Genomic DNA, 14,932 nt, shown 5'->3' on the forward strand with positions numbered 1-14,932 from the left:
GAGACCAAGGGAAGGGGGGGAGGGGCGTTCTCTAACGACCACGTACCGGCTCGAACCGGTGTGCAACGTCATTTTTTTTGCTGCCACTGTTGACGTTGTTATCTCGTCTTTTGATGTGTTGATATTTAAAAAAAAAAAATGGTGTCTTTGAACAAACTACATTCTGTGCTGTGTTGTCACTTCATTGGCCTTGCGGCGTCATCGCAATATCCCACCCCGAGCCCTCCCAAAACCCCCCCCCCAGTCAGTCTTCCCATTTGTCCGAGTGTTTCCGCAACATTACCCACAATCCATCACTTTCGAGGGCCATCGATAATCCGACGATCTCGCCAGCGACACGACCCCCTCCCGTCCGATCAAGGAGTACGTCGGAAGAGTCTCCGTTGATACCCATCCCTCCATCCCTCCATCCCCCTTCCCCTCCTCCTCCCCCCCCTTTTCCCTCATCGTCAATCCTCATTCAAAATGGCCTCCGCCGGCGGACATGCGGTCATACGTCTCCTTCACGCTAATGAATTGTGCCGTGAACGGAGCGGAGGATGGAGTGGACCGCTCAATGCAGCGCTCCCAAGGCAGTCGCCATTCATCACCGCCCCGACGGAAGACCAGGGAAATAATCTGTAGTCTCTTGTTCCCCCCTCTCTCTATCTCTCTCTCTCCTCTCTTTCTCTCTGTCGCTCTCTCTTCCCTCTCTCTCTCTCTCTCTCTCTCTCTCTCTCTCTCTCTCTCTCTCTCTCTCTCTCTCTCTCTCTCTCTTTCTCTCTCTCTCTCTCTCTCTCTCTCTCTCTCTCTCTCTCTCTCTCTCTCTCTCTCTCTCTCTCTCTCTCTCTCTCTCGCTCTATCTGTATCTCTCTCTCTCTCTCTTGCTGTCTCTCTCGATTTTTGACGCCGCCGAATAACGCAGACAACGGTCGCAATCTGAGAGGTAACCAATCCCGTGGCACGTTCGGCTCGCACCTGCCCCCCCACCCCCCCCCCCCCCCCCCTTCCTCATCAATCCACTTCCACCACCACACCCCAAACTCCTTCCGGTCGGACGGGCTGAAACATTTTGCATGGTGTTGTTCTCCCTCGCCCAATAACCGACTGTTCCTCTCCACATGCATGGAATCTCACCCCCTTCAATCGAAGACTCCTCTCTGACCGCTGTCAACTTTGACCAGGAGCCCCGTCGCTGACCCAATGAGTTGCCACGGAAACTCTTCTGAAGATCTGTATTTCGTCCGTTTGGACAAAGGCCTAAAGGGTTAAAAGAGTAGTAGGGGGGGGGGGTCTCAGGGGCAGTAGGGGGGGGGGGTCTCAGGGGCAGTAGGGGGGGGGGTCTCAGGGGCAGATCCCTTGATTGATACTTGAGACCCTGTGGAAGCATCGACAGCAATATTTTAGGGGGCTTCTCTGGAGAAATCTTGATATTGGATAGTGGATAGTATAGATCGTATATTGTCATTGAATCCCTGGTTGCTTCTGGCCCTCTGACATGGGAGATGCTGTTACCAATGGTTAAAACGGCGACAGTAATTCAATTAAAACCCAAGTGCCTGAGAGGCTTAAGCCTCTTTTGACCGTCATCAACCACTGCCCAGACAAAGCTCCATGTCCAAATGACCCAAAGAACCCAACTTGAGCTGGGAGCAGAGCAGAGCGTTCATAAACTGGTTGGCAGAGACTGGAAAACAGGATCTTGCACCTCTTTCCTCTAAATTACAAGGCGGGGGGGAAAGAGTCTTATTTTCGTATCAGAGACACAAATGTTTGCGGGCTACCCGAGCAAGGTGGTCAACTCCCAGCTAAAAGATTCTGGTTTCGCTCCCCAATCTATAGGCCATACAGGCATCCCTGAGCACAATGCCTAACCCCATACCTCCTCTTAAAAGTTGACATATTATGCCACCAGGTGTGAGTGGGATTAGCCGTTACAAGCCGTTTTGAAAATCGGCCTCTTCTGACATCACATGTGGGCGTGTCCACCTAGATTTGTGCTGGATAGACCAGCCTACCGAGTGGACTGTAGCAAACGTTGCTCATCTATCCGTCATGCATCTAGGTGGACACGCCCACTTGTGATGTTAGGAGAGGCCGATTTTGAGAGCGGCTTTTAAAGGCTAATCGCACTCACACATGGTGCTGTAATATGTAATCTTTAAAAAGGCCCGTATTTGATCAGCAGTTGATACGCTCCACTAGGGGGGCGCCAGAGAGTAGATTCGTCTAATCTCAAGTCTGGGTGTTACACAGGGTGGAACGAAACAGGGAAAGCATGTGGCGAACCGACTATGAATACGATTACGGCAGAACGAGCATGACTAGTAAACCACTGGCCATCGGGCGGCCCAGGGCCCAGGGCAGGTCACATGGTCACATGCCGGCCCCGGAGAGAGAGTGCGATCGTATCGCTGAGAAGCCCGCCCGGGCTGGGGGGGCAGACGATTCACCGGCCCTCAGGTGCTTGTGTATGTGTGAAGTCCGACGGGTGGGTGGGGGGGGGGGGTTTGGGGGCGAGGGGGGGCACAGAAATCCTTGCCGACGCCTCACGGGGACATCCCCAACGCTGCCCGTATACGCCATATTGGGTTGCCCACGGCAACCGAGGAGAACTGCCTGATTCTTCCCACCTTGCTCCCCTCCTTAAGCCCTTGTTTCCTTTCCTCCTGCCTTCCATCTACGTGTGGATCTCACATCCCACTAGCCTTTGCTTTCTCTTCGTCTTTGTCTTGTCGGTTTTCTTTTCTTCTCTAACTGCTTGCGTGTTTACGTTCAGTTTTTCTGTTACTTTTCACAATGATTCCCTTTTTGTTGTCTTCTATGTTTTTTTCGAACTGGAATGATACTTAAGATGCATGTGTGAGAAGCATACAGTATCTGTGATATCTTATCAGCACTACTCCAACACAAACAAGAACAACGATTATAAACACAATAACGCATTTGAACAAAGAAGTCCAGCTTTGAGCCGGAATTTGATAGCAGAGTTTCTGCACACAAATCCACTACACACAAATCTACTATCTACTTTAAATGTAATACCACTATTATCAAATACAACGCAACAAAGATACTTTCTCATGCGTTGTCGTTAACATCGCACACAGTGGACATTGAACTGCAGGTTTACGGTTGGCTGACTATTCCATGGTTTCTCCAACCCTTTATTCCCTCTTTCCTCTATATTTCTCTCTCTCTTCCTCTCTCTCTCTCTCTCTCTCTCTCTCTCTCTCTCTCTCTCTCTCTATCTCTTCCACTAATCTCAATGCTCTCTCACCCTCTCTCACCCTCACCCTCACTCTCTCTCTCCCTCTGGACCGGCTAGTCTCTCGCTCCTGGATGTCTGGCGGTATGGCTTTGGCGCATTTCCTTTGGGTGTTCCTCTACGTTGTGTTACCGCGGCGACCGCGGCGCGGGATGGCATGCGTCAAAGCCTGCGCTGCATGCGTTTGCCCCCCCCCCCCTCTTGATGAGTGTCCCTCTGCCCTTCTGTGGCTGTCTGTCCCCCACTTCCTCGTCGCTGTGCGGTGCCTTGTGTGTTTGTGTGTGTGTTTGTGTGTGTGTGTGTGTGTGTGTGTGTGTGTGTGTGTGTGTGTGTGTGTGTGTGTGTGTGTGTGTGTGTGTGTGTGTGTGTGTGTGTTTGTGTATGTGTGTGTATGTGTGTGTGTGTGGGGGGGGGGGGGGGGTGTGGGTCATGTCTCTGATGGTTGACATGGATCAGCACTGTGCACTGTGTCTTTGTGCCAGTATGTCTAAGTGTTTGTGTGTGTCTTTGTGCCTGTATGTATCTGTGTGTTTCTTTGTGTCTTTGTACCTGTATGTATATATGTATGTGTGTGTGTGTGTGTGTGTGTGTGTGTGTGTGTGTGTGTGTGTGTGTGTGTGTGTGTGTGTGTGTGTGTGTGTGTGTGTGTGTGATTTTGTGATTTTGTGTCTCAGTGTGTGTGTCTTCGTGCCTGTAGATGTGTGTTAACGTGTTTGTAGTGTTTTGTTCCTGTCAGTACACTACAGTCTCTCCCCTTGCTGAGATTTACCAGCCCTTCAAATAAAAACACAGAACATCAAGTGAACACCGTCTTTGTACCCGCTTTGAACCCCCGACAGCCCCCCATTTCTACCGGGAGGCCCCCAATATACCCTCAACACCTCTACTGGGAGAAGGGTAGGAAGGCACATAGACCGGGGGAAAGGTTGACAGGTAGACATTTAGACCGAGGGACAGGTGTACAGATAAACAGGTAGACACATAGACCGAGGGCCAGGTGGACACGTAGACAGGTAGACAGATAGACAGATAGACAGATAACAGATGAAGGGTGTACAAATAGACAGGTAGAGAGTTAAGCGGGTCGAAGGTAGACTGACAGAAAGATGGACAGGTTGAAAGACAGACAGGTAGACATATAGACAGGGTGACAAATTAATAAACAAAAAGACAGACAGATAGACGGGTAGACGGATAGACAGGTAGACAGAGGACTAGAGAGATTACATTTATAATGATTTACATTTAGAAATGTAAATGTGAATGCAAATGTAGGTAGATTGGTAGAATGCTATACAGCTACTAGACAGATAGACAGACATATGGATAGACAGATAGACAGGTAGATAGACAGATGGTTACACATACAGACGGGAAGACAGATAGACAGGTAGATAGACAGACGGTTAGACAGATAAACAGGGAGACAGACAGATAAAAGGTGGGACAGGCACAAGGTGTGTCATGCTACTCTTTCACCTGCAGGGGTTCTTCATTATCTCTTAATGAGGAACCGTGTAAGGGGTCGCCCAGTGACCACAGCAGGGGCTACATCACAAGATGCCTGGCCGAGTTTCGTCGTTGGATGGGGGGCTATGTTTGTGGGTTGGGTTCGATGTTAGTGTATGTGTGTGTGTATGTTTGTTTGTAAATGTGTTTTTTGTAACCCTTTCCAAGAGAAAAGTCTGTTATGTGTTTGTATTCAGAGGGGCCACAACCTAACACTTACATCACAACAACGACACAGCTGGTTTACCCTGGTTTACCTGTCACTCTCTCCCGCTGTTTCCATCTCTTTCTCTCTCTCTCTCTTTCTCTCTCTCTTTCTTCCTGACTTCATCGCTCTTTCCGTCTCTCTCGCTCCCTCTCTCGCTCTCTCTTTCTCTCTCTCTCTCTCTCTCTCTCTCTCTCTCTCTCTCTCTCTCTCTCTCTCTCTCTCTCTCTCTCTCTCTCTCTCACTCTCTCCCTCATTTCTATTTCTTTATCACCTTTGTCTCTATCACTCTCTCCCCATTCTCCCCTGTCTCTCTCCCCCTCTCTTCCTCTCTATCCACCTCCCACTCCCCCCTCTCTTTCTTGCTCCTCCCTCTCTCTCCCCCATCACTCTCTCTTACCCCTTTCTCTTCCCCTTCTCTGTCTCCCTCCCCCTCTCTCTCTCTATCTCTCTATCTTTCTCTCTCTCTCTCTCTCTCTCTCTCTCTCTCCTCTCTCTCTCTCTCTCTCTCTCTCTCTCTCTCTCTCTCTCTCTCTCTCTCTCTCTCTCTCCCTCTCCCTCTCTCTCTCTCTCTCCCCCTCCCTCTCTCTCTTTCTCTCTCCCCCGCCTCTCTCTCTCTCTCTCACTCTCTCAACCCTCTCTCTCTCTCTTTCTCTCTCTCTCTCTCTCTCTCTCTCTCTCTCCCCCCTTCTTCTCCTCTCTCTCTTCCCCTCTCTCTCTCTCTCTCTCTCTCTCTCTCTCTCTCTCTCTCTCTCTCTCTCTCTCTCTCTCTCTCTCTCTCTCTCTCTCTCTCTCCCCCCTTCTTCTCCTCTCTCTCTTCCCCTCTCTCTCTCTCTCTCTCTCTCTCTCTCTCTCTCTCTCTCTCTCTCTCTCTCTCTCTCTCTCTCTCTCTCTCCCTCTCTCTCTCTCTCTCTCTCTCTCCCCCTCTCTCCCTATCTCTCTCCCCCTTCCCCCCTCACCAGGACCTCTGAATCAGATCCGCTCCAGCCTGCTGGGCTCCACGTCGGACTCCAACCTCAACAGGTACAGCGCCATCAACAAGATCCCCCTGATCACGCTCAACTTCTCTGAGGCCAACAATGACCGCCGCTGCCCCTCGCCGCCGTCCTCCGAGAAGACCATCATCGCCCCCAAGGTCAAGAACACGCACAACGTCACCGACAAGGTCACGCAGGTGAGCGCCCTGCCGCCGTCGGGGGGGGGGGAAATGGGCAGGAAAATAGTGTTGCGAAACTGCGTTCACGTTTTGGTGTTTAATTATTCTCATTTTTGCAGAAGAAATGTTGATATTGTTATAAGACAACAAGTGTCTACCTAGTTGTGCCACTTACTCTGGAACTGGCAAAGTTGTTGTTTTTTGGTCCTGAATAGTACTTTATAATAATAGCAGGGCTTTTTAGATGTTCTGGGAACAAAGCTTGAGGATCTCGACTGGTGATATACTTTGAGGATTTTTTTAGGTAACAAAACAAAAAAAATTGTTCCCTTTCATGTGGAAAAGTTGGAAATTACAATTGTAGTGCTTCGGATGGAGCACACCACTCTCAAAAAAACAAGATTTAAGAGTTCAGGGCAACAAGGAGCACATCTTTCGAAGTGGTGGCATGTCTTTAATCTTCGTGAGTTATGATCAAGCACAGAATGGGGAATTCATGAGAAGGGTATTTCTGATTGGAGGATGATAAAAGGAGAATCGAGTGTTCGGATGATAAAGGGGTTGGCCGTTGACATTACCTAAAGTTTTCTTTCATCAAGGAAAATTACTTTTTGACATAAAGAGAGACTTTATGTCTTTATGTCTCTCTTTTTGACATAAAGAGAGACTTAACGTCCTCTCTTTAGAGACTTTATGTCTCTCTTTATGCGTAGCGAAACTTAACAGATTGCATTTATACAGCACTTTTCTAACCAGTGGCCACACAAAGCACGTTGACCCATTCATAAACCCATTCACACCCCTTCTCTTTTTGAGTTGTAAATTAAAGTTATATGCATTTTAATTGGTGTAAACATGAACATGGGTGTTGCAAATAGGCTACTTACAGTCTGGGTTTTATGTTATTCAATGAAAAGAATATAGCAAGCATTCTGATTTATCTTATTTTTATTAAGGTGATATTCAGATCCAGCACATTAATATTGGATTTTCTTTTTCAGCTGTTCGTAACCAGCATAAAAATAACTTAAGGATACATTTAGTTATGATGTTAAGATGTTAAGATGTTATGAGGACCCCCAACATCTTTAGGTATCCCTAGGGCTACACAGGAATAGCCCCATTTGAGAAACGCTGTGCTAAATAACTATTAATTAGTTACTCATTTGTTCCACTGTCATAGCTTCGTCTTCACAAAAACAAGTTGTCATGAATTCCCATCATGCACCTCTCTCCCCACCCCCGGTGAACCCAAGCCCTTCTTCCCCGTTTGATGAAAAAGCCCCCCGGTACCCTTGTTGCCGCGGCGCCGGATATTAAAAAATCCACAACAGGACGGAACGCCAACCCCCCCCCCCCCCCCCCCTCCCCCTCCCCCCTCCCCCCTCCCCAGGTGCAGTGCCTTGCCCACCCCTCCCCCGGCCAACAGCCAAGCAGGATTATTAGCACTGAGAAAATGAGCCATTCATGGCCGGGCGAAAAGGATAGTCACCACTGAGCTATTTTAAACCCAGCCTGCTGAATTATTCATCAGCTCTCAGCACTCAGTCCCCCATACCCTGTCCATCAAACAGCTGCCTGGAAACCCCCCCTCCCGACTGCCACCAGTGGATGCCCTGCTGTGAAGGGGCGGGGGGGGGCTTCCGTTCGCTCATGGAGCTGAGATGGTTGAGGATGACGATGAGTTTGTTTTAAAGGGGAATTCATGAGAACAGGAAAAGATCTATGGAGGTTTGATTGATTGATTTTATTGGACCATTTCTGTGTAAAATATGAGCAGTACTCAGTGTGTCATACATTAAAATGCATAAATAGTCATGGATGACACAATAAAGCCCAAAGGGCATATTTCCATTGTGGTCCCTTGCATTAAGGTATACATTAATTAAAAACGGCAGAACCTCAGATGGAAAAACTCAAACCAAAGAAACTACAGTAAACGTCCCTTTAACATACAACAGAGATAGATGGATAAATTCTGTCTTTCTCCCAAAGGAAATTCCGAAGATAATTCAAGGTTACACAACCCGTCCCGCCCCACAAAATAAAAACCACCCGATGCCTCGGACCACGATGAATGATGACGACACGCAAAACACGGTTCACCCTCGCAGGGTCACGCGGTCAGCCGACCGGCGACCGGCGTCACACCTCGTGCTGTATCCCACGACGACCGCGTCATGCGTGATTAACAGGAAACAGAATCCCCGGGGTTAGTTAACGTCTGGCAGATGGCCTGGCCTTCTCTCTACTGTTACAGGAACAGGTGTCAAGGGTCATCCTCTGAGGGATGGATACAGTGGCAGTTGTGAGGAATTATTGTTTTTGTGTGTGAGAGGGAAGGGCAGGAACTGCATGGTTGGTGATGTACTTTCGGTCATGATGAATGAATGAATCATTCAGCATGTTAATGGTGAATGAGGGGGGGGGGGGGCGGGTTGTGTAACCTTTATGTCACCAAGTGTTGTTAGGTGGTGGCCTATAGGTAGCACTCCTCCCTGTGGTCCCTTCACTCATCAATCCTTCCACACTGTGCTGTGGAAGGTGCCGTCCCTCGGAGGAGACGTAAAACTGCGGTCCTGACTCACTGAGGTCATGAAAGATCCCAAGGCACTGATCGCAAAGAGTAGGGGTTTCCCCAGTGTCCTGGCCTAACCAGGCTCATTCAATCTGGCCCCCTAATCATCCTCCTGTATAATTGGCTGACTCATTAATTCCCTCACTCTCCACCTCAAGCTGGTGTGTGGTGAGCGTTCTGGCGCAGATTGGCTGCCGTGCATCACCAAAGTGGGTGTTACACACTGGTGGTGGTTAGTGAGGTTCCCCCTTCCCTGTAAAAGCGTCTTTGAGTGTCTAGAAAAGCGCTATATAAATTTAATCCATTATTATTATTATTATTATTATTATTATTATTATTATTATTATTATTATTATTATTGTTATTATTAAGCTGCAAAATCTGCCTCTTCTGACATGTGCTGGATAGATCAGTCTACCAGCCTACCCAGTGGACCGTAGCAAACGTTGCTCATCTATCCGTGATACATCTAGGTGGACACACCCACTTGACACCCACAGAAGAGGCTGCTTTTCAAAACGTCTTTTACCGGCTAATCACACTCACACCTGGTGGCATAATAATATCTCGCCTTTACATTTCTTTAACATTAGCAAATGTCGTTATCGGTTAACCAGAGCTCAGAGTTGATGTGTGACGGGAAATTAGCCTCCTGCTCATTATTGCCAACCCTCTATGGTTTACACGGGTTAACACACGAGCCATTGAGCTCACGGAGGGATTAGAAGCACCCTCATCAGCCGCCGGAGAAGTTCCTGTAGCGCTCACGAAAAGGTCAGCAAAAGCGACATTTACATGGCTGTCATAAGACAATCAGTGACACATGCAAAACACACACTGGCTGAAAAACAATTGGTGGTGGACATACAGAACCAATCAATACACCCAAGCCATCGTCCGATGAGGCAACATGTCTACAAGTCCAGCAGGCAGGAGGGTGTACTTGCTCTCTTTGGATGGTTTGTCACCGATGAATTGGTCGGCCAGGAAAGCTTGTGTTGAGTTCATTTTCGTAGAATATTATATATATTCTAGTCCGCATTTTGAGGCTTGACAAACCATTGCAAATTTTCTGTCAAGTAACCAAAAATCTAGGGACACAGTGTAATGCGTCTGAAGTCTAACACCTTTTACAACAATGTGGGAAACACTTATACCCCGAGCTCATTGCTCAGCGGCGCATCGCTCAGCTCGCAGATTACACAAACCTGTGTAAGGCTTTGTGGGGACTTGTAGAGTAGCTAGAGGTTGAGGTTGAAAGTGTCGGGACACTCTTTGGAGAAAAATATTTCTTCAAGACACTACTCTACACGGTGAGGGGACGAGTCTCGTTCAAGACGCTTACACTCTCCATTATAATGTTTTGTGGGGACTCATCTAGTAGCTGGCTTCAGGTTGAAACTGTCAGGACACTCTGTTTCGAGAAAACTATTTTCTTCAAGACACGCCCCTACACGGTGAGGGAACGAATCTCGGTCAGGACACGTTGAATCATCGTTGAAGAGGTAGCTAGGTCGTAGCATGCGTGTTAGCGTAAGCGTTGCTAGGTCCCTCGATGTAAAGCACCTCAGGGCACGCCGCGAGGCCCCATGTGATTCAGGGAAACACAAAACAACACTCTAGATTTATAAATAATAGCCCAGGCTCTCTTACGCAGCATATGCCAGCCGAGAACCGGAGAAGGGAGAAAGCTAACCCTCATTTGCATAACATTTGAGTCCCAGCCAAAGATTAAACAAGTCTTCCATTATCAAACACGTGAGAGAGAGAGAGAGAGAGAGAGAGAGAGAGAGAGAGAGAGAGAGAGAGAGAGAGAGAGAGAGAGAGAGAGAGAGAGAGAGAGAGAGACAATCTGCGCTGGGCTGGTGATGGCTACAGTAGGTGTGTTTTAATAATTAAAAGCCGATCATTTATTTAGAAACAGAATTGGCCAAAGCACACATTGGGATGCGGCTGTAACTCTGCCAACCAACCAGCTCATTCCCAGGATTACCCAGCATGCATTGAGGGGAAGTTTCCATTTGTGAAGCTGAGAGCTGCTTGTCCGGGTTTGAGCCTGTGTGCGACTGTATAGTCTTGGTGCCTTAGTCTTCATTTGAAGCTCATTTATGTAATGCTGTAGTGTGAGATCAGGCCTTGATTGGGCAGGTGGAGGCAGGAAACGGATTGTGATTACTACTAGGATCATTCTGGTTTACTGTGTGTGTGTGTGTGTGTGTGTGTGTGTGTGTGTGTGTGTGTGTGTGTGTGTGTGTGTGTGTGTGTGTGTGTGTGTGTGTGTGTCTGTGTGTGTGTGTGTGTGTGTGTGTGTGTGTGTGTGTGTGTGTGTGTGTGTGTGTGTGTGTGTGTGTCTGTGTGTGTTGATATGGGTTTGATTGCATGTGTATCGATTTTGGTCCCTATGACTACTTTTGGGATAGCATTTGCGTGTGAATGATGAGAATATGTTCATTTAAATACATTTTCATTTATATTCAAAAAGTCATTTACTTGTACACTTCAGACAATTCCAACAAATGTTGAAAGTTATCAAAAATATGATGACATATGAATATGAAAGAAAATCAGATTGTCATTTTAAATACTGCAACCGTTATTTGAAATCTCATGACAAGTTCCTTGAAATTCCAGGAAGGATTTTTCAAAACGTTTCAACGCTTCTTTGAAATCCCACGTCCGTTTGTTGAAATCTGACGACATTTTGTGGTAAATCTTTGTAATGTCACCGCAGTTCTCTGACATCAAACGGCCCCATCGCATCACAACCCAACCACCGTCACCCTGGCAGTTATCGAACCGCGTGCCTCTGCTTTGATTTATCCGTGGTCACATCCCTCCTCCGGCCTCTTAAGTATTTTCAGTACGACTAAGCTTGCAGCGCTATGACCCAATACACGGTCGTGCCGCTTCGTGGTTTGTTCTCTAATAAGCAATTCCCTTCTCAAGGTGTGAAACGGTCTCGCCGTCGCCCCCTTCCCTGATTCCTTCCACCCCTCTGGCCCTCCCCCGCCCCCCCCCCCCCCCCCCCCCACAACCAATCATCTCGTTCACGGCGGTTACCACGGTGATCAGCGGTTTGAGAATGAAGAGCGGTGATTGAGACTTCACGCACGCCTCTCTCGTTTGAATCCGTCGTTTGTTGATGTCTCTCTCTCGCCCTTCTTCCCTCTCTCAAAATCTCTGTCCCTCTCTCTCTCTGTCACTCTCAATCTCTCTATCCGTCTCTCTCTCGCACTCTCTCAATCTCTCTGTCTCTCTCTCCCACTCTCTCTATCTGTCCCTCTATCAATCTAATGCTCCCCATCTCCTCTTGCTATTTTCACTCTCTATCCCTCTTGTAACCCTCTTTATCTCTCCTTGTCTTCCTTACTCCCTCCCTCTCTCCTCTCTTTATCTCTCTCTTTCTATTAATTGTCCTCTTCCTCTTCCTCTCTCCATCTCTCTCCTATTTATATCTCTCCTTCCGTAACTCTGTCTCTATCTCCTCTTCCTCCCCCACCTCCTGCTCTCTCTCTCTCTCTCTCTCTCGCTCTCTCTCTCTCTCTCTCTCTCGCTCTCTCTCGCTCTCTTTCTCTCTCTGTCTCTGTCTCTTTCTCTGTCTCTCTGTCTACTTCTCTCTCTCTCTCTCTCTCTCTCTCTCTCTCTCTCTCTCTCTCTCTCTCCTCACCCTCTCCCTCTCTCTCTCTCTCTCTCTCTGTCTCTGTCTCTTTCTCTGTCTCTCTGTCTACTTCTCTCTCCCTCTCTCTCTCTCTCTCTCTCTCTCTCTCTCTCTCTCTCTCTCTCCCTCTCCCTCTCCCTCTCTCTCTCTCTCTCTCTCTCTCTCTCTCTCTCTCTCTCTCTCTCTCTCTCTCTCTCTCTCTCTCGCCCTCTCTCTCTCTCTCTCTCTCTCTCTCTCTCTCTCTCTCTCTCTCTCTCTCTCTCTCTCTCTCTCCCTCACCCTCTCTCTCTCTCTCTCTCTCTCCCTCACCCTCTCCCTCTCTCTCTCTCTCTCTCTCTGTCTCTGTCTCTTTCTCTGTCTCTCTGTCTACTTCTCTCTCTCTCTCTCTCTCTCTCCCTCTCCCTCTCCCTCTCTCTCTCTCTCTCTCTCTCTCTCTCTCTCTCCCTCTCTCCCTCTCCCTCTCTCTCTCTCTCTCTCTCTCTCTCTCTCTCTCTCTCTCTCTCCCTCTCCCTCTCTCTCTCTCTCTCTCTCTCTCTCTCTCTCCCTCTCTCCCTCTCCCTCTCTCTCTCTCTCTCTCTCTCTCTCCCTCTCTCCCTCTCCCTCTCTCTCTCTCTCTCTCTCTCTCTCTCTCTCTCTCTCTCCCTCTCTCTCTCTCTCTCTCTCTCTCTCTCTCTCTCTCTCTCTCTCTCTCTCATAGCGGTGTCGAGCCGTTACATACGGGTTAGCATGCCAATAGTGACGCCCTGCACATACACACGACTTCGAACACAAATCCGATTCTGTGACATGAAAACGGAACCCTGCAATTCTCCTTCATTTTTATATTTACGAATATAAAGGAACTAATTTACATGAAATAATAAGAAATATTTTATAATTCTAATTAACAAATCCAGCAAGTCGTAGTGTAATTTCAAAGCGTTCCATACCGACACCTTTCGGTCGCACACTTCAGGCCCGAGGATTCACAAATGAGCTGATTAGAGCTTGTTAGCTTAATGGAGTTATTCACAGGAAGAGCGAAGGCTGTGGCAGTCATGTCCTATTGGCATAGTGTTTCCCAAGATGAGTCCCCCCTAAAGCTATTGGGAAAAACGTGTGGTGTGCTGTATGCACTGAATCAACATCAAAACGTGTTTGCAATACATTGGTCAAAGCATTCGTTGTGTGCGTGTTCAAGAGACGTGTTTCATTGTATATGTATGTATCCTGTCATTCCTTTAAGTGTTTGTTCGTCAGTGGTTATCAGGTATCTCCTGCAAAATACAAACCTGAATAAATGAAGGTCAAAAACATTGATAAAAATCATTATCTACGGAGCACCATTTAAATAGCAATTTCTCTTCGTGGATTAGTGAAGTGTTATCTTATCTCTTATCTCAGACAAAGATCCAACTGAATACTCCTCCCCTTCCTCCTCAACCTCCTACTCTCCTCAACATGATTTCCTCCCTCTCCTCTTCCTTTTCCACCTCCTCTGTCCTCCACCTCCTCCTCCTTCCTCCACCTTTTCTTCCTCCACCTCCTCTTCCACCTTTTTTCCCCGTCTCACCGCCTCCACCACCACCTCCTCCGTTCTCAATCCCCCGACCTTCTCCATCACCTCCTCCTCCGTCATGCCTCCCCTCCTCTTTTCTCCATCTCCTCTTTCACCTCCTTCCTCCTCCTCCACCTCCTCCCTCCATCCCCTCCGTCACCTTCTCCTTCCGCCATCTCCTCCTCCTTCCTCCTCTTCCACCACCTCCTTCTTCCTCCTCCCTCTCCACCTCCTCCTCCTCCACCACCACCACCCCCCCTCCTTCTCCCTTCTCCTTCCATCACCACCCCCCCCCCCTCCTTCTCCCTTCTCCCTCCTCCTCCACCACCTCCTCCTTACCCCATCTCTTCCTCCCCCTCCACCTCCACACCTCCACCCTCCCCCCTCCCCCCTACTCCAGGTGCTGTCGCTTGGCGCCGACGTTCTGCCCGAGTACAAGCTACAAACCCCCCGCATGGATAAGTGGACCATCCTGCACTACAGCCCCTTCAAGGCGGTGTGGGACTGGCTCATCCTGCTGCTGGTCATCTACACGGCCATCTTCACGCCGTACTCGGCCGCCTTCCTGCTCAACGACCTGGAGGAGCAGCGGCGGCGCGAGTGCGGCTACTCGTGCTCGCCGCTCAACGTGGTGGACCTCATGGTGGACATCATGTTCATCGTGGACATCCTCATCAACTTCCGCACCACCTACGTCAACGTCAACGAGGAGGTGGTGAGCCACCCGGCACGCATCGCCATCCACTACTTCAAGGGCTGGTTCCTCATCGACATGGTGGCGGCCATCCCCTTCGACCTGCTCATCTTCGGCTCGGGCTCCGACGAGGTGAGGAGGGCGGACGTTTTTTCTGTTGTGGTGTTTGTGTGCAGTGTTGGGGAAGTTACTTAAAAGTAGTGTTTGCTCGTTGCTCTGTACTTGTTGCTTGTTGCTCGTTACTCGTTACTCGTTACTTTAAAAAGTAATCGGTTACTTTCCATAGTTTCCCTTGCTGGTCGTGGGTATCGGTCGAACACGGGGCTGGTGGTGAACGGCGGGAAGAGC

At 48.7% G+C, this 14,932-nt stretch overlaps 1 protein-coding gene across 1 annotated transcript in view; it reads left to right on the plus strand.

The window, feature by feature from the left end:
• The first annotated feature begins 905 nt into the window (after window positions 1–905).
• Window positions 906–14,932, plus strand: part of LOC115541987 (potassium voltage-gated channel subfamily H member 7) — a 47,129-nt gene continuing 33,102 nt past the window's right edge. The window contains exons 1-4 of the mRNA XM_030353987.1: window positions 906–925; window positions 3,308–3,331; window positions 5,924–6,135; window positions 14,291–14,716. Coding sequence (XP_030209847.1) covers window positions 3,322–3,331; window positions 5,924–6,135; window positions 14,291–14,716 — 648 coding nt within the window. The 5' untranslated portion in view covers window positions 906–925; window positions 3,308–3,321. The remainder of the gene's footprint in view (window positions 926–3,307; window positions 3,332–5,923; window positions 6,136–14,290; window positions 14,717–14,932) is intronic.

This window comes from Gadus morhua, chromosome 4 (assembly GCF_902167405.1).
Source record: "Gadus morhua chromosome 4, gadMor3.0, whole genome shotgun sequence".
Taxonomy (NCBI): domain Eukaryota; kingdom Metazoa; phylum Chordata; class Actinopteri; order Gadiformes; family Gadidae; genus Gadus; species Gadus morhua.